Source organism: Chrysochloris asiatica, unplaced genomic scaffold, assembly GCF_000296735.1.
Source record: "Chrysochloris asiatica unplaced genomic scaffold, ChrAsi1.0 scaffold00050, whole genome shotgun sequence".
In the NCBI taxonomy this organism is placed as follows: domain Eukaryota; kingdom Metazoa; phylum Chordata; class Mammalia; order Afrosoricida; family Chrysochloridae; genus Chrysochloris; species Chrysochloris asiatica.
In genome coordinates this window covers 5,215,775-5,235,427 of record NW_006408568.1, presented here as the reverse complement: position 1 = coordinate 5,235,427, position 19,653 = coordinate 5,215,775, and the positions used below count along the sequence as shown (strand labels likewise).

Sequence of the window (19,653 nt, the reverse complement as noted above, 5' to 3'; positions counted from 1 at the left end):
TAGGGTGCTATAGGAGATTTTTCCTTTTTCTTCTCTCAGATAAATCAACCCATGAAAGAAATGTACAAAGCAGAGACAGAGCCAGTCGATCACAGAACACAGACAGTCATTGAAAACAGCAGGGTGAAGCAAGGCTCCTTAGCTGGCAGGACTTAGCATGGAATCTGCATGTTGAATGGGACAGATGAAGAGCTTTCTCCTACACACCATCCCCCAAATCACTGTCACAAACTTACTCCTCCAAAATCTTTTGGGCTCCAAGTCTGTCCATCAGCATCTGGAACTGAGCTTCCTCATCTTCATCCAAGTCACCCAGATCCTCTTCCCCTCTGGACTGATAGACCTTCTCTTCCTGGAGTTGGGTCACTTGTTCACCTGCATCTTCCTGACTTGGGTTGCTCTGGCTGAAGAAGAATTGACCTAGGGAGGCATGGCATAGGGATCTGAATTAGGCAGTATACACCCAGGAAGACCTTAGTTTTCGTGGTCACTGGGAATCGTTTGAGGTTGGTTCATCTGAGAGACGACAATCCCCTGTAACAAAAGATCATTGGGCGCCATGGTTTTGTGTCTAACTCCCAGTCTCTCACTTCTGTGAGTGCTGTTCCAGAGAGCCTGAGACCTGGGAAAGGCAGAATGCATGGCAGCTATTGCAACATCTCAGTTCTTTCAAGTCTGGCTCAGAACCCACCTTCTTGGTGGTAAGATTCGTAAGCAACAAGTCCTTTCCCTCCACTCTTCTCCAGCAGCCTGACTGCTTGTGCTCCATATTATCATCCGAGTCAACATCATGGCCCTCCCCATTTCAAGGGACTTAACAGCTTGGGGTGCACCTTCTCCATATTTGTCTAGAATTACAGCAGTCTGTCTTACACTTTTAGGTCAATGATAAGTCTCTGAAGGTCCAGAAAGGTGTCAGATACATCTCAGCAGCCTATCCTACATGGACAGATGCATAGCAAAATTTTCCTGTTAATTTATCTGATCAGTATGTGCTCTGATCGACACCTGATCAGTAGGTGATATGAAGGTGGACCTGGCTTCTTTATCTTGTTCATGGACTTTAGTTCTTCTTCCTTCTGGTTACCTTGAGAATGACGAATCTATTCAAAACCTCTAGAATCCCTCTGCTAGCTAGTGTCCCTCAAGCTAGAAGATGCAACCAAATGCAGCTTGGAATGACCCATTTGGCCATCGTCCCACTTTGTTGTCTTTTTGTTTTAAGGTTGAAAAGGAGAGCCTTGAAATCTCAACTCAGCTTCCCAAAGCCTTCCATTAGGGCTTCCATTTAGTCCCCTTGCTATTCTGTGGTGGGAGGGGCATTGGGTAGTGGCAGTGCATAGACTCTAAGGGAGTTTCTGTAAGCAGATGAGCTGGACATGTGGAAAGAGATTCAAATAAGTCATAGCTTGAAATTTTCTGGCTCTGGATCCCTGAAAGGGGGCCAGGAAATGGCACACTACACTGTCCCCTAGATTTGGAGGTGACAGAGGTGTGACAGATTTGTGTAGATTCATAATCCTAGGTCCCCAGTATCCATCAGAACTTACTAAATCCAGTAGTAAACTCCTCTGGGGTCAGAAAGCCATTGCCATCCGTATCCAGGGCATCAAACACATCCTCCAGCTCTTCCAGGCTGAGTGGCAATTCCTTATGGAGCCTCTGAAAACAATTCAGACTGCACTGTTAACACTGATGATCATGGGGGGCTGCCCTGGACCCCAGAGTCTTCTGCCAAAAAAATGCCCAGAGATGGAGCCACTCCTACCCAAAGCCAGGAGTAAGTTTATGCATCCAAATTGCATCAGCACCCTTCTCCTCCTGTGAATATTAGAACATCTACCATTATTGGGTGCCTTCTAATGTACTAGAGGCCTGGTGTGGTTCTGTGGGTTAATGCACAAGACTGAAAAGCCATTTGAACAGCAAGATCAGTAGTTCAAACTCACCAGCTGCTCCTTGGAAACCTTATACAGGGTCACTATGGGTCAGAATCAACTTGACAGCACTTAACAATAACAACTAATGTGCTTTGAATGTTAGAGCATCTACCATTTATTGGGTGCCTACTAATGTATTAGATAATCTGCTAGGGGTGTGTGTGTTTATATATGTGTATTTGCATATTTATACATATGTGTGTTTGCATATATCTCTATATACAGTTGTTGTTGTTAAGTGCTGTCGAGTCTGTTCCAACTCATAGAGACCCTGTACAGGGTTTCTGGGGAGTAGCTGGTGAGCCTGAACCACCGACATTGAGGTTCAAGCTTGACTTTGCAGTCCAGCACATTAACCCATAGCACCACACCAGGACTCCATATATATATACATATTGTTGTGCTATAAAATGCCATTGGCTCAGTTCCAACTCTGTATTGGGCTGGGAGGGACTGGTAGGTTTGAACTGCTGCTAACCTTAAGGTCAGAAGTCCAGTGCTTATTCTACAGTGCCACACCAGGAATATATATGTGTGTGTTTGTATATAAACCAACTCAACAGCACTTCACAACAACAACAATATATATTTGTGTAACAACCCCCAGCGCACGGCTAATTTGCGATGTTAGAGCAAGTGTCCTCTAATACCCTTTATATATATTGTTGCTGCTGTTGTTAAGTGACGTCGAGTCGGTTCTGACCCACTGTATAGGGTTTCCAAGGAGCAGCTGGTGAGTTTGACCCACCGACATTGCTGTTCAAGCTGACTTTGCAGTCCAGCGCATTAACCCACAGTGCCACACCTAGACATATGTTGTTAAGTGCTGTGAAGTCTGTTCTAACTTATTATAAAGTTTCTGAGGATTGACTGGTGGGTTTGAACCACCAACATTGTGGTTAAAGATCCAGTGCTTATCCTACAGCATCACACCAGGCCTCCATGTATATACTGTTGTTGTTATGTGTCGTAAAGTTGGTCTCCATGAGTACCAACCCTGTATAGGGTTTCTGAGGCTGTACATATTTGATAGAGCAGAAAGTCTCACCTTTCTCCCACAGAGCAGCTGGTGAGCTTATCCTATGATATATATATATATATTTATTTATATATATATATTTGTTGTTGTTTCATGCCATCAAATTGGTTCTAACTCATAGCTACTCTATATATGGTTCCCAAGGAGCGACTGGTGGATTTGAACTGCTGAACTTTTGGTTAGCAGCCCAGTGTTTATCCTGTATGACCACACCAGGACTCATATATATGCATCATATAGGCATATATAAAATGTATCTTGCACCAGGCACTTCATGGGAGAAAGAGATGGCAATGTTTCCCATAAAGATTTACAGCCTTGGAAACCCTATGGGCAGTTCTACTCTGTCCTATAGAGTCACTATGCAATGGAATCAATGCAACAGCAATGGGTTTGATTGTTCCTTTTCTAGGCTTCTAGCTGCCTCCCCAGGAAACCTGTGCTTTAAAGGGAGACAACAGTGAGAGGCAGCTAGACTCTTAGGGCCTTCCCCTACCTCTTATGTAACTGTCCATCCCTTCTTGTGAGATCCTAGTCAGCCCAGGACAAATGTCCAGTATTTATTTATCTCACAAGGAGGGAAGGACAGGGGACCAATTACAGCAAAGTGGTTGACCTGTGTGCTCTTCCTCTGGCCTTCTGCCAGGTGTGTAATAAACCCCAGGCAAGGCTAGTTTGCAATGTTAGAGCAAGTCTCCTCTAAAACCCTAATAATCTAAGTCTCCAAGAGAGTTTATTATTTCCTATTTGACCATTCCCCTTCCTCCCAGTTATACAAGAGACAAGGGGAAGGCCCTGCACAAACTTGACTGTGTGGAGGATCCTGACAGCTGAAGACCATAACCACAGGACTTAGTGGAAAGGAAGGTATATACTCATCTGAACAATAAAAGCAAACTGACAGGTGTGAAAGCCCATAACCTAACTTGCAAAACACTTGGCACTATCCTAAGGCAATTTTCTAGCTGATAAACCATAAAGTTTAATTTGGCAGGTACGTGCGTAAGAGAGACAATGATGCATTACAAAGTGGGAAGTTAGGATGATGAGGAAGCCATTTGGAAGAATTAAATTAAATATGAATGGGTTTTTATAAACTGGAAGAGGAGTACGAGTGTGCAAAGATGCTAGAAGTACATCTCCTTAGCATACAGCAGAATCTCTGGCTTATCAACAATCCATAAACCAGATGTCTCAAAAGTCACAGAAAGAGAATGGTGGGTGAAAAGGGAATCTGTTTTGTAAGCAAGAAGTTTATCAGCTTCATTTGGAAGAAAAGGCATCATATTGAGGGAAGGTAAAAACACCAGGTCCTGTCCTACCCAGACTCCAGGCATTTATTATTCCAGGATATCCCTTCCTCCTGCACTACCCTCAGTCAATTCCTACTCATGGCAATCTCATATGTTTCAGAGTAGACCCGTACTTCATAAAGTTTTCAAGGCTGTGACCTTACAGAAGCATATCTCCAGACCTTTATTCCAAGCTACCTGTGGGTGGGTTTGAACTACCAACCTTTCCATTAGTAGCCCAGTATTTAACTGTTTGCACCACCTAAGAACTCCTTACCCTTATCCTGTTGTTGTTGTTGTTATTAAGTGCCATTGAGTTGCTTCTGACTCATAATGACCCTGTATAGGATTTCCAAGGAGCAGGTTGTTGTTGTTGTTGTTAAGTACTGTTAAGTCGGTTCTGACTCATAGTGACCCTATACAGAGGAGTGACTGGTGAATTTGAACCGCTGACCTTGCAGTTCAAACCGGCTGTTTGACAGACTGCTTATCCTACAGTGCCACACCAGGAGCAGGTGGTGGGTTTGAATCACCAACCTTGTGGTTAGCAGTCCAGTTCCCTCAGCGTAGTGCCAGAAGACAAGCACCTCAGGTTGGAAAGCACTCAAAAAAATGACTAAGGAAGAGCTGCCTCCTCAAAGTAGAGATGACCATAATGGTATGAATGGAGTAATCTTTCAGGACCTTCATTTGCTGATAGGGTAAAACATCCATTAATAATCAGAAAATGGAATGCACGAAATACGAATCTAGGAAAATTGGAAGTTGTCAAAAATGAAATACGACATATGAAGATCAATATCCTAGGCATTAGAGAGCTGAAATGGACTGGTATTGGCCATTTTGAATCAGATAATCTTATGGTTTACTATTTCGGGGGTGACAAATACAAGAGGAATGGTGTTGCATTCATCATCAAAAAGAACATACCAAGATCTATCTTGAAGTACAATGTTGTCTGTGATAGGATAATATCCATATGTCTACAAGGAAGACGAATTCATATCACTATTACTCAAACTTATATACCAACTACTGAAGCCAATGATGGTGAAATTGAAAAATTCTACCAACTTCTTCAGTCTGAAATTAATCAAACATACACTGATAATTACTGGTAATTGGAATGCAAAGTTTGGAAACAAAGAGGAAGGATCTGTAGTTGGAAAATATGGATTTAGTGATAAAAATGATGCTGGAGATCACATGGTAGATTTTTGCAAGAACAATGACTTCTTCAACTTCTTCATGCTGAAATTTATCAAACATGCAATCGATATGCATTGATAATTAGTGGTGAATGGAATGTGTAAGTTGAAGTAAAAAGGAAAGATCGGTAATTGGAAAATATGGCCTCCATGAAAGGAATAATGCTGGGGATCACATGGTAGAAATCTGCAAGACCAATGGCTTATTTATTATGAATACTATTTTTCAACAACATAAAATGCCACTATACACATGGACCTCACCAGATGGAATACACAGGAATCAAACTGACTATACCTGTTGGAAGAGAGTGTGGAAAAGCTCAATATTATCAGCACAAGTTCAGGCTGAAGCTGAAGAAAATGAAGATAAGTTCAAGAGAGTCAAAATATGACCTTGAATATATCCCACTTGAATTTAGAACCATCCCAAGGAGAGATTTGATGCATTAGACAATAATGATCAAAGACCAGAAGAATTGTGGGATGACACCAAGAACATCATACAAGAAGAAAGCAAAAGGTCATTGCAACAAGAAAGAAAAAACAAAGACCAAAACCGATGTCAGAGAGACCCTGAAACTGGTTCTCCAGTGTAGAGAAGCTAAAGCAAATGGAAGAAGTGAGGGAGTAAAAGAGCTGAATAGAAAATTTCAAAGGACAGTTCAAGAAGACAAAGCCAAGTATTATAATGAAATTTGCAAAACGTGTGGAGTTAGAAAACCAAAAGAGAAGAACATGCTTAGCATTTCTCAAGCTGAAAAAACTGAGGAAAAATATTCAAGCCTCGACTTGCTATAGTGACGAATTCTATGAGCAAATATGGAGTCCTGGTGTGGCACTATAGAATAAGCATTGGACTGGTCACTGCAAGTTCAAATCTACTAGCCGCTCCTCAACTAACAGGGTTGGTATTAGTTGGAACGGACTAGACAGCACGTAACAACAACATCAACAATGGGTAAATATTGAACGATGTGGAAAGCATCAAAAGAAGATGGAAGGAATACATAAAGTCATTGTAACAAAAAGAGATGATCAATATTCAATCATTTCAGGAGTTAGCACATGATCAAGAATAAATGGTACTGAAGGACGAAGTCCAAGCTGTACTGGTATTGGTGAAAAACAAGGCTCCAGAATTTGATGGAATACAAACTGAAATCTTTCAACAAACTGATGCAGCACTGGAAGTACTTACTCATCTATGCCAAGAAATTTGGAAAGCAGTTACCTGGCCAACTGACTAGAAAAGATCCATATTTACACCCATTCCAAAGAGAGATGATCCAGCAGAATGTGATATTCATCAAACAATATCACATACAAGTAAAATTTTGTTAAAGATATTGAAAAACCGTTGCAACAGTACATTGACAGAACTTCCAGAATTTCAAGCCAGATTCAGATGAGGACATCGAACTAGGAATATCATCGCTGGTGTCAGATGGATCTTGGTTGAAAAGTAGAGAATATTAGAAAGATGATTACTTGTGCTTTACTGACTATGCAAAGACGTTTGACTGTGTGGATGGACCATGACAAACTATAGATAGTATTGTGAAGAATGGCTATTTCAGAAAACTTAATTATGCTCTTGATGAACTTGTACACAGACTAAGAGACAGTTGTTCAAACAGAACAAAAGTATATTAAATGTTTTAAAATTGGGAAAGATGTGCAACAGGGTTGTATCCTTTCACCATACTTATTCAATCTGTATGCTGAGCAAATAATCTGGGAAACTGGATTATATGAAAAAGAATGTGGCATCAGGATTGGAGGAAGACTGAATAACAACCTGTGATATGCAAATGATACAACTTTCCTTGCTGAAAATGAAGAGGACTTGAAATACTGATGAAGATCAAAGACCACAGCATTTGGTATAGGCTGAACCTCAATGTAAAGAAAACAAAAATCCTCACCACTAGACCAATAAATAATATAATGATAAATGGTGAAAGAACTGAAGTTGTCCAAGACTTCATTTTGCTCAAATCTGCAAGCAACATTCATGCAAGCAGCAGTCAAGATATCAAACAATGTATTGCATTAGGCAAATCTGCTACACAAGACCTCTCTAAATTATTCAAGAGCAAATATAACAGTTTGAGGACTAAGGTACACCTGACCCAAGTCATGGTATTTTCATGACTTTTATGTATGTGAAAGTTGGATAATGAATAAGGAAAACATTAGAAAAATCGATGCACATGAATTATGGTGTTGGAGAAGAATACTGGAAGTACCATGGACTTCCAGAAGAACAAACACATCTGTCTTGGAAGAAGTGTAGTCAGAATGCTCCTTGGAAGCCAAGATGGTGAGACTCCAGATCTCATACTTTGGACATATTATTAGGAGGGACCAGTCCCTGGAGAAGGACATCATGCTTGGTAAAGTGGAGGGTCAGCAAAAAAGACTCCCAAGGATATAGATTGGCACAGCTGCAGCCGTAAGGGGCTCAATTGTGAAGACGATACAGGACCAGACAGTGTTTCATTCTGTTATACTATGAGTTTTCACTATGAGTTGGAACCAACACCACACCTAACAACAACAACCCTTAGTCTGGGATTGCTAAAGTGTGATCTCTCACACTGTGCCAGAGCTAGAAATGGGTCCGAAGGAGATTCCTAAGGTTAGTAGGAATATCGACTTTCTCCCAAAGCACACCACATACATGGGTACCTATTCTTTTATTAGTGTGAACCAGAAAAGGCTGTTTCACCCCCTATCCGGAGCACCATTCCTGAATCTACCCCTTGTGACCACAGTCCCAATCCTTCTTCCCTCTTGCCTACGATTCAAGCCAGTTTCCTCTTTCTGTTGTCAACAAAATTGGGGGAAGCAATGTTATATCCTCCAAGTAATTCTGCCTTTGAGTCCTGGCAAATGAACACTGAGTGCCTCTTCAGTCTTCTCCACAAGCTACCCCACGCCAGATTCTTTAACCTCTCTTTATTGGACCTACATGAAGAATCATTTAGTCTTAATAACTATAATTAGCTCTTATTTCTCTTTCTCCTCAGAGTATACAGAGCCATACAAAACCAACTGTTCCAGCGCTGTCCCCTGGACACCTGATGCTGTCTACATATTAACTAAGTGAGGACGCAGAATGGAGGAGTCACGAGATGGTTCATGAGATGGCCTGTGAGACGCTGAGATCTGCCCAGAGAAGGAGAAAGAACCTCATATAGGGCTTCAGACATAGTCTAATAGTTCTCTAATGTTTTCATTCTATAACTACCCACCCTTCACTGTTTCTCCCCATCAATCCACTAATCAGCACTACTTCCATCACAATAAATTCTAAAGTCTCTGTTGATGACACTACTAAGAATTAGCATGCTAAAGATACTGTTGTACTCTCAGCATTTAAGACACATTTGAAAGGGCAGGCAGGGGAAAGAAGAGAAGTAGGAGGAAGACAGCTCTCTGATTTAGACTGCCCATGGCCCAAGCAACTCCTTTCAACTCTGTGATTTCTTTAAGTACCTGTCTCCTTCCACTCTCTTCTTCACTTTTAACTCAGGTTTCACTTCCTCAGTGAAGTCTCCTGAAATCCCCAGGCTAGATCTGGTTATATGAGCTCCCCAAACTGCATTACTCTTGTTCATAAGTCTTATCTCAATTTGCATTTCCATACCGATTGATGGAGTCCCCGGGTGGTGAAAATGGTTCACATACTTGTCTATTCAACAAAAGTTTGGAGTCTTAAATCCCTCCAAAACCTTCTCTGAAGAAAGGCCTGGTGATCTGCTTCTGAAAAATCTCCCACTGAAAACTGCAGTGCGCAGTTCTACTCAGGCACACGTGGGGCCTACAGGAGTCAGAATGGACTTGACAGCAACTGTTATGCTGATGGATGTGATGAGCTGATGAATGTCTGCCTCTCTTCAGTAAGACTGGAAGTTCTCTGAGAAATGAGCCCCATTTGTTTTTATTCACTGTTGTGACCCCAGAGCCTAGTCCAATGCTGACAAATCTGCAGTATTTAGATGTCTGTTGAGTGGATGGATAAATGATTGAGTGGCTAAGAGGTAATCTCAGGGGATCCTGAACTATCTATAGAGCTCTGATCTATAGACCTCATATACCCAGATTCTGACCAACACAACCGCCGATTCTTGGCATGTTCTTATAAGCTGAGAATTTTCCAGCACCTGGAACTGGAGGCAACCTGCAGCAGTAGTCCTGATGGCTTGAGCTCCCAGAACCATTGAAAAACCGTGTCTTCTGCTGCACTCCAGCCAGACTCCTTTACTTTTCTGGTCACTAGCCCAGTAACATGCCTCATGTCATTTCAAGCAAATGGTTACACAGCTTTGAACATGCTTATGTGACACTCTCATTAAAGAGAAAACCAGATACGCTAAGTGAAATAAGCCAGACAGAAAAGAACAAATATTTATGATGCCAAACATATGAAATATCTAGAATAGCTAAATGCAGAGACTGAAAGTAGATTTGTGTTGAACAGGGGCTGAAGGGAGAGGGAGGGAATGAAGACTTATTGCTTAGTAGGTACAGAGTTTCTGTTTGTGATGATGAAAACGTTTTGGAAATAGATGGCGGTGGTGGTTGCCCAACATTCTGAATATAATTAATGGCGTTGAATTGTGTGCTGAAGAATTTTTAAACAAAAAATTTTATGATATAAATTTTTTACCTCAATAAAGAAAACGGGGAGCTAGAGCATGAAAAGCAGAAGAGATACATCTTTACAACCAGAATTAAATGCTGCCTCCTTCTGGGGCTCCCATAACATTCTGTTCAGACCTCTCTCTAGCATCAACCACTCCCTTTCCTGTATAGCTCAGCCGTCCCAAGTATCTCCAAGATGAGAGGGTGAGGTCCGTGAGGGCAGCGTCTACCTTTATTCTGCTTTGTGTCTTGAAGTACCTGATGTTCTTGACTTGGACCCATTGCTTGGTGTAGACTAAGGTTTCTCACCTTTGTACTATTGACATCTTGGAATGGACAATTTTTTGTTGGAAGAGGGGGTTCTTCTATGTACTAAAGGCTATTTAGTAGGAGTCCTGGTGTGGCATTAGACCACAAGGTCAGTTTGAATCACAAGGTCGGCAGTTCAAAGTCACCAGCTGCTCTTCGTTGTTGTTAAGTGCTGTTGAGTCGGTTCTGACCCATAGCGACCCTATATAGGGTTTCCGAAGAGCGGCTGGTGAGCTCGAACTGCTGACCTTGCAGTTCAAACGGTTTTGCAGTCTGACACATTAAGCCACAGCGCCACACTAGGACTCCAGCCACTCTTTGGAAACCCTATGGTACTTAACAACAACAGCAACAGTACCTTTGGCCTTCACCCTCTAGCCTCTTCTTCAGTTGTTTCAATAATATAGCTAGCTTGTTGTTGTTGTTGTTGTTAGGTGCCATCGAGTTGATACCGACTCTTAGCGACCCTATGCACAGCAGAACGAAACACTGCCCGGTCCTGGGCCAACCTCATAAATGTTGCCACGTTTGAGCCCATTGATGCTGGGTTGCTAACTTCAAGGTCAGCAGTTCAAAACTACTGGCTGTTCTGCAGGAGAGAGAAAGATGAGGCTTTCTGCTTCCATAAAGATTTACAGCCTCAAAAACCCTATACAGAGTCGCTATGAATTGGAAGTGACTCCGCAGCATACAACCAACCAACCAAACCTATACATACATATATATATATATATGTTTAGAAACTGCTAGCTGTCTCCTAGCTGGCAAAATAGCCCATGCTGATATCCTGATATAGACTGGACACAAACAAGACCAGCACCAGCTGATATGAGTGGGAGGCACCCTCTTCATAGAAATGCCCCTTCTCTGTCTCTCATCTGCAGGGCAGATGACTCCCACTTAAAGTCAGTATGGGGGGCACCAGGGACTGGATTGACACAGACTATGGGACCCCCCAACAAGTGCACTGTCCCAGGTCCCAGTCTCAGGTTAAGTGTTCTATATGCATGCTATTAAGTGCCATCATGTCAGTCCCGACTCATAGTGATCCTTAATAGGGTTTCCAAGGAGCAGCTGGTGAATTTGAATTGCTGACCAGTTCAGTGTTTATCCTGTAGCATCACACATTTCATTTTTTTCATGAGCTTGAGCTGCTGACCTTGAAGTTCAAACGGCTTTGAAGTTTGGCGCATTAACCCACAGCGCCACACCAGGACTCCTTTAATGTGGGGAGGCAGCTATTAACAATCCTATAGAACTACAGGATCTATAGGAGTTCAGAGATATACACAAATTCATGTAGCTAGTAAATTGTAGATTTAGGGTTAAAATCCAAGACAATTTACCAAAAAAAAAAAAAAAGAAAAGAAAAGAAATTCTTATTAGCCTGAACCAGCTGTCAGCGAACTTTCTATGTAGAGGTCCAACCAAGCTTGTGGGCCACACAGTGTCAGTCACACCTGCTCAATGCTATGATAGTGGTGTGACAGCAACCATAGACAATAAATAAATGAATGAGCATGGCTGGATTTCAGTCAAACTTTATGAACAAAAACTATCCACAAGTCATAGTTCATACGTAATTTAACAGTTTGTCTAAGCCAGGAATTCCAGGTGTGTTGAGAGTTACTTGGAGTTGGTAGATAATCGCTTCACTCCTCTGAGATTCCAGGGAGAAGGTTTAGGAAGTTCTAGGAGCCCTGATGCTGCAACAGTTAAGCGCTTAGCTGTTACGTAAAAGGCTGGTGCCCACCCCGCAGCTTCACAGACTTGGTGACATCACCTAACAACAACAACTGGTTTCTTCAGAGAAACCACGTGCCCATCCCGTGCCTACTTTCCTTTCACAGCTGAAAGGAACCCTTCATGCCTTCCCTAGCCTGGGCTTCTCCTGCCTTCTTTCGCTCTGAGGCAGAACTTTCACTCAAGCCCTCAGGCCTGAGTCTCTGCTTGTCCAGGGTTCAGCACTAACTCAATTCTGCAGAGCTGTATCTTCCCTGACTCTGCCTGGAGTGGTCATTGTGAACCCCACAGATGATCCCTGTAGAGGTTGGTGTGAGGTCTGAGGACTCTGTCTGCTTGGGGCAGTGACCGAAGTCTGCAGGAAAGCCTGAGCACATGCCAGCTTGCACTATATGCCACAGCGCAGCCCACTGCGGGTTCCTTCAGAGATTCCCCCAGGGACACTGTTCTTTTGTTCTTGGTCCCTGTTGTATCAGCTTGAGCAGTCTCTTCCCACTACAGGATGCCTGGGAAGTCAATCCTGTCCTCTGAAGATGAATTGTTTATTTATCTATTAACAAAGGGGAAGTGGAAAAGAGCACTGCAAAAGGACCCGTAACACTCTCATTCCTGTTTCCAAAGGACAGTCAGCTCCCCATGCCTTTCTATCAACTCTGTTTTCCACTCGGTTCTCCCAGGTCTGTGAGTTCTCCTGCCCATTAGACCATAACTTCTCCATCCTGGGAACCAGTATTTACTTTAAAGGACCTTTCCTGGTTGCCAAACCTGTGTGAGCACAAAACTTTTCAAGTTCTCATGAGGCTGTGCTGGAAGTGAGAACTGTAAAAGGAGACAGAAACCATGTTCGCCAGACTCAAGGGTGGTGACCATACCTGTAAAGGAGCTAAGTGTGGGAGTGATGTGAGTGATCCTGCCTGCAGGATTTGCCCCAGGAACACCACAGAGCTCGTGGACTTTCCATGGGGAATCCAAAATCCACCAGCAAAGGCTCATTTCCCTTCTTCCCGTGTCTCTGTGTCTCTGCCCGGCCTATCCTCTTCCAGGCGGAAGTGTTGTTATCACTGCATCCACAGTCCTGGGGGAGTTTCTGAGTCAGCGAGGGAGGGAAACAATGTCGAGCTTGACAAAAGGTCAAAGGCAGCAAAAAGAATTGTTGTTGTTGTTGTTGTTAAGTGCCGTCGAGTCAGTTCCGACCCATAGCGACCCTGTACAGGGTTTCCGAGGGTGTAAATCCTTACGGGAGTAGACAGCCTCATCTTTCTCCCGCGGAGCAAAAAGAATAGACCCTGGAAATTTGGTGCTAAGAAGAGTTTGGGAAGACATTTCCTCCTGGGGCAGAATGTAATGTATGCCATCTTTTCTGTTAAAGATACCAACTCCAATGGGCAAGCCCTAATCTAAAACAAGGAGACCCAAGCCATTTGACATTCCCAGTGGGTGGCCCAGTGGGATCCCTCTTACCTGAATATCCCTCCTGGCAATGAAGCCCTTGCTTTCTGCATCACAGGTCTGGAAGAATTCCTGCGCCTTACTTAGCATGGTCAGCTGACTCGGTGTCTGTTCCTGAGTCTTCTTCCACTCCAAGTTGCCCAGGGCACTCAGGAAGGTCCCGCTTCCTTTTCGCCCCATGCCAGGTCTCTGCGGACTAGAGATCACCGTCTGGTTGGGGGTAGCCATCCAGATCGATCTGTTTCTTCGGGTCTTTTCAGAACCTGAACATGGGAGATGGAAGAGAGAAGTGAGTATGGGGGTGATGGAATGAAGCTGAAAAATTCTGAGAGGGGACTAGAGCCATTCACCAGTGTACCCCAACATCTCTTAGCAACCATTTCTTTAATTATCATGTGATCAAGACAAGGGGAAATGTGCCATCATCACTAGTAGAGCAGCCAGCCCATCAAAGGGAGAAGAGAAGAGGGAGGGAAAGAAAAAGCACAGACACTTCCACATGGAAAGGATGTTGGGTGTAAGACCTAAAAACAATGGTTCCTGATTTAAACAACACAGATTCTGAAAGACCAGCTGCTATTTTTGCGTGTGTTACTTACAGGAAAGGAGTCCCTGGGTGGTGTAAATGGTTAATGCGCTCAGCTGATAAACCAAAAGGTTGGTAGGTATGAATCCACCCAGAAATGTCTTGGAAGACAAATCTGGCAATCTGCCTCTGAATCATCAGCCATTGAAAGTCCTATGGATCACAGTGCTACAGTGACAGTGTGGGGTCACCATGAGTTGGAATTCATTCAACTGCAACTATTTGGGGTTTTTTCCCCTTTTTCCTGCTTAGGGATAGTCACCATGTGTGCTCTTTATATACTTTCTCTAATTTAGTTTTCGCATTCTTCTGATATAAATACATGTTAACATTTCTATGTCCCCAATGAAGAAACCCTGACTCAGAGAGGTAAAATGACTTTCCCAAGGTCACTCAGCAAGTTAGTGTAAAAACTAAGATTTAAAGCCAAGCTCATCTAACTTGCATTTGCTCTAAATCTCTTCCTGGCCTGACTCCTAAGAGTTGACAAGGATGGAGACTCTCCTCTCATAGACACTCCTTTCCCATCACTCCCTATCAGCACAGTCTTGGTGAGCTCTTGCCCCATGCTGCAGACCTCTGTTAGAGCAGTGGGCACCGTAGCTAAGGTATGAGAGCATGCCCTACCCTCAAGGAGCTTCTTATTGTTCTGGCCTCTCCAAGACCAACTTGGTGACACCCAACACTATTTCCAGTCAGTTGTTGTTGTTAGGTACCATTGAGTTGGTACCGACTCATAACAACCTTATGCACAGCAGAAGGAAACACTGCCCGATCCTGGGCCAACCTCACTACTGTTGCCACGCTTGAGTCCATCGATGCTGCCACTTGGCCAATCCATCTCGTTGGAGGTCTTCCTCTTTTTCTCTGACCCTCCACCTTACCAAACATGATATCTTTCTCCAGCAACTGGTCCCTCCTGACAATATGTTTGAAGTATGAGAGATGAAGTTTGGCCATCTTGGCCTCCAAGGAGTACTCTGGCTGCACTTCTTCCAAAATGGATCTACGGGTTTTTCAATATTCTTTTCCAACTCCATAACTCAAAAGCATCAATTCTTCTCCAGTCTTCCTTATTCACTGTCCAGCTTTCACATGCATAAGAGGTTATTGAAAATTCCAGGGTTTGGGTCAGGTGCACTTTAGTCCTCAAGCTGACATCTTTGCTCTTCAACATTTTAAAAAGGTCTTGTGCAGCAGATTTGCCTAATGCAATAATACATCATCTGATTTCTTGACTGCTGCTTCCATGAGTGCTGACAGTTAATCCAAGAAGAATGAAGTCCTTGACGACTTCAGTCTTTTCTCCATTGATAAGAATGCTGTTTATTGGTCCAGTGGTGAGGATTTTAGTTTTCTTTACATTGAGATGTAATCCATACCGAAGGCTGTGCTCTTTGATTTACATCAGTAAATGTTTTAAATCCTCTTCACTTTCAGCAAGCAAGGTTGTATCATCTGCATATTGCAGGTTGTTAATGAGTCTTCCTCCAATCCTGATGCCACATTTTTCTTCATAGAACCCAGCTTCTCAGATTATTTGCTCAGCATACAGGTTGAATAAATATGGTGAAGAAATACAACCTTGTCACACACCTTTCTTAATTTTAAACCATTCAGTGTTCCCATGTTCTGTTCGAACAACTGTCTTTTGGTCCAGGTACAGATTCCTCATGAGCACAATTAAGTTTTCTGGAATACTTAGTAGAGAATCATAAATCATACACCTCCATCAGATTCTTAAAGCCTGTCAAAGCTTTTAATAGTGCATCTTGCAATGTGATGTCATGGAAGTAGGCATGCAGACAGCTGACTTCTAACCTGAAGTCACCACCTGGTGGCCACTGTGTCCTCACCTGAACAATGAGAGGCCCAGATCAGTACATCTTAAACATTTCTTTGAGCTTTCACACTCTGAAAGTCTGTGATATTCTAACCAATAAAAAATCAACTAATATGATAAAAGGAAATATTGATGTCAGTATCTTTGGGTTGCAGGACAAAGATGAGGCTTTCCACTCATGCAAAGATGCACCATCTCAGAAACCCTTTACAGGGTGGCTATGAGTCAGGTCCGACTCAATGCACTTAACAACAACAACATCATTTTTGGACCTTCTGAAGAAATTTTGTAAGTAGACTAAGTCTACTTTAAAATACATGATAACACTTGAACTATAAAAACAAAAACATGTACATGCACTATAATGCATTTTGTGAGGAGCTGGAGGAAGTGATGTCCTGAATCAGTAACTCCTGAGGTGTCCATGTTGGTAAAGGAAGTAGATGATTCCTATGACATCAGGTGGGTTTCTCTGATTGCCTCCAATACCAGGGCCTGGGCTGTGGGCTCAACTACACCATAACTCCAAAGCAAACTCTGACTTCAGTAGACATCCTCCACTACCAAGCTGTACAGAGCTGTGGGCCCACAGCTGGAAGGCTACCTGCTGGCCTTAGGAATTAACTCTGGGTAATGGAGCCTCAACACAGAAGAGCAGATGGTATCTTCTGACTCCATTCAGGATGAGAGGGTTATTCCTACCCTGGCTCCTTTAACCAGCCCCTCACTTGGGAGATGGCCTTTATTCCAATCCTAGCCACCACCCAATCTTATACAGATTTATCATGGTTACTCTGCCTTCCTGAGAGGTCAGGGCTGTATCTGTGCAGATGTTTTTGTGCATTACCCAGCACCTCTATGTGCAGGACTGGGCTTAGAAAGGGCTTCTGGATGATGGTGGTAACATGTGAGCTTCTGTAAATACACAGCATGAACAGAACGGCTAGCTGTCTTCCTGGTGCAGAGTTTGTCTGCAAGAGCTATTCTGCTTGTAGGTCCATTCCACTCCCACCTCCTACTCCCAGAAGACTAGACTACTAATGTCTCTTATTCCTTGAGGGATCTCTCTTGTCAGGCCCCTAACATATGTCGTCTTCTGGGAACCTTTGATCACTCCATAAGGTATGATTAATATTCCCATCACACAGAAGAGGAAATTGGATTTCGGTGAGGTTAAGTCACTTGGCTCAAGGTCTAGCACAGTTACCGACCTTATCTTCCACCACACCACACTGCCTTCTTATGGTTCTCAATTATGGGCTTACTCTCAGCTATGGGCTTGCTAGTTCCAACTGAGAACTATCTAACTCACCTCCCAGATGCATAGTCATCATTTTAACTGGTATGTCCTTCATTTCTTCTTCCCTCCTGCCTTCCCTCTTTCTCTCCTTCCTTCCTTTCTCTGTCTTCCTTTCTTCCTCTTCCTCATTTATTGATTACTACCATAGCATACTCTGAACTACTACTGAGAAATTCAAAATTGAATAAGATGTGGTATCTGCTTTTAATGAATGAGCCTCTAATGATGGGATGGTAGTCATGCTAACTAGCAGTGAGGGAAGGTATTCTGAGCTTTCACCAAAAACTCAATAAAAGATTGTTCTTTAAAAAGAAAAGTAAAGAAATGCATAATAAATCAATTTGTGGGATACTGCTAAAGTAGTGCTCAGAGAAAGTTATACAACTAAATATATATATATATATTAGAAAATGGGAAAGATTTCAAGTCAATGACTTAAACTTCTACCTTAAGAACTATCAAAGCAAGCTCAAAGTAAACCCAAAGCAAGGAGAAAAATAAATAATAAAGATCAGAGCAGAAATCAGTGAAAAAGAAACAGAAATACAATTGAGAAAATCAATGAACCTAAAAGCTGATTCTTTTAGAAGATCAATTAAGTTGATCAACCTCTAGCAAGATTGATTAGGAAAATAATAGAAAAGACACAAATTGCAATATTAGGAATGCAAGCAGTGACCTCATTACATATTCCATAAACATTAAAAAAGGATAGTAAGGAAACAACTTTATGCCCACACAATGACAATTCACATAAAATGGACACTAAATATTGTTGAAAGACACTAAATAACACAATTTATTCAAGAAGAAATAGAAAATGTGAATAGTTCCAGTTTCTATTAAAGAAATTGAGCTGATAGTTTTTTAAACAAACTTATGAAGAAAAGAACACTGGCAACACTGACTGATTAATTTTACCAAATATTTAAAGAAGTAATATGAATCAATAATCAATGTTCCCAGAAAACTGACAAGAAGGCAATATCTCCTAACACATTCTATAAGATCAGCATTACCCTTATACCAAAGCAGGACAAAGATAGTCCAGAGAAACTACAGAACAATATCCTTCATGGACACAGATGCAAAAATTATTCATAAAATTTTAATGAAGTTAATCCTGACCTAGGATTTATCATACATATGCAAGGATAATTTAATACTTAAAAATCATTAATATAATTCATCATGTTAATAAATTTTAAAAAGACAAACCTTGTAATCATTTCAATAGATGCCTAAGAATTACTTGACAAAATATAATATTCACTCCTAATAAACACTCTCAGCAAACAAAAAATAGAAAGGAACTTGCTCAACTTGAAAAACGGCTTCTCCAAAATACTAACAGATAACACAATGCCCAATGGTGAAAGACCAAATGCTTTACTTCTTTGGTCAAGAATAAGTCAATATTACTTCTAATCTACCTTGTGTTGGAGACTTTAGTCAGTGTCATGAAGTGAAAGAAAGGGAGGAATGGATGAAGGGACAGAGGTAGGCATGAAAGAAGGAGGGAGGGATGTAAAAATGGAAGAAGGATGGAAGGAGAGAAAAAGCAACCAGAAAGGATGGGAAAAAGTAAAATTGTTTTTATTTCCAGACAACATGAAGGTGTGATGGTCTATGTAAAATATCTGATGGAATAAACAAAAAGCTACTGAAACAAATCAATGAGTTTGTTAAGGCTGCAGAACACAGGTTCTAAATACAAAAATCAATTGTATTTCTATAAACTAGCAACAAATAGTTGAAGCTGAAATAAAAATTCCATTTACAATATCATTAAAACTATGGAATGTTAGTGATATAGCTGACAACAGAGATATAATATCTGTACAGTTGTTGTTAAGTACCATGGAGTCGGTTCTGACTCATAGTGACCTAGTGACCCTGCACAGGGTTTCCAAGGCTGTAAATCTTTATGGGAGCAGAAAGCCTCATCTTTCTTCCAAAGAACGGCTGGTAGTTTCGAACTGCTGACCTTGGGGTTAGCAGCCCGATTCATAACCACTATGCTATAAAATATTAACAGAAAGAAATGAGATACATGTGGAGATATGCCATGCTCATGGGCTGAAAGACTTAATATTATCAGATGTAATATTCCCCAAAATTCATCTACCAATTAACATCAATCCCAACAGAAATCCCAACAGGCTTCTTTGTAGAAAGTGACAAGCAGATCTAAATTCATATGGAAATACAAAATACCGAGAATAGCCAAAGAAACTGAACGAGAAGAACAAAATTTCAGGGTTAACTCTATCTAATTTCAAGATATATTT

At 41.8% G+C, this 19,653-nt stretch overlaps 1 protein-coding gene across 1 annotated transcript in view; it reads right to left on the bottom strand.

Moving 5' to 3' along the window:
- The window catches only part of EFCAB4B (EF-hand calcium binding domain 4B), a 141,429-nt gene extending 127,568 nt beyond the window's left edge, over positions 1-13,861 (bottom strand). The window contains exons 1-3 of the mRNA XM_006862681.1: positions 13,646-13,861; positions 1,551-1,662; positions 237-420 (exon numbers count right to left, since the gene is read on the bottom strand). Of these exons, the coding sequence (XP_006862743.1) occupies positions 237-420; positions 1,551-1,662; positions 13,646-13,861 (512 nt within the window). The remainder of the gene's footprint in view (positions 1-236; positions 421-1,550; positions 1,663-13,645) is intronic.
- Between the last annotated feature and the right edge of the window lie 5,792 nt (positions 13,862-19,653).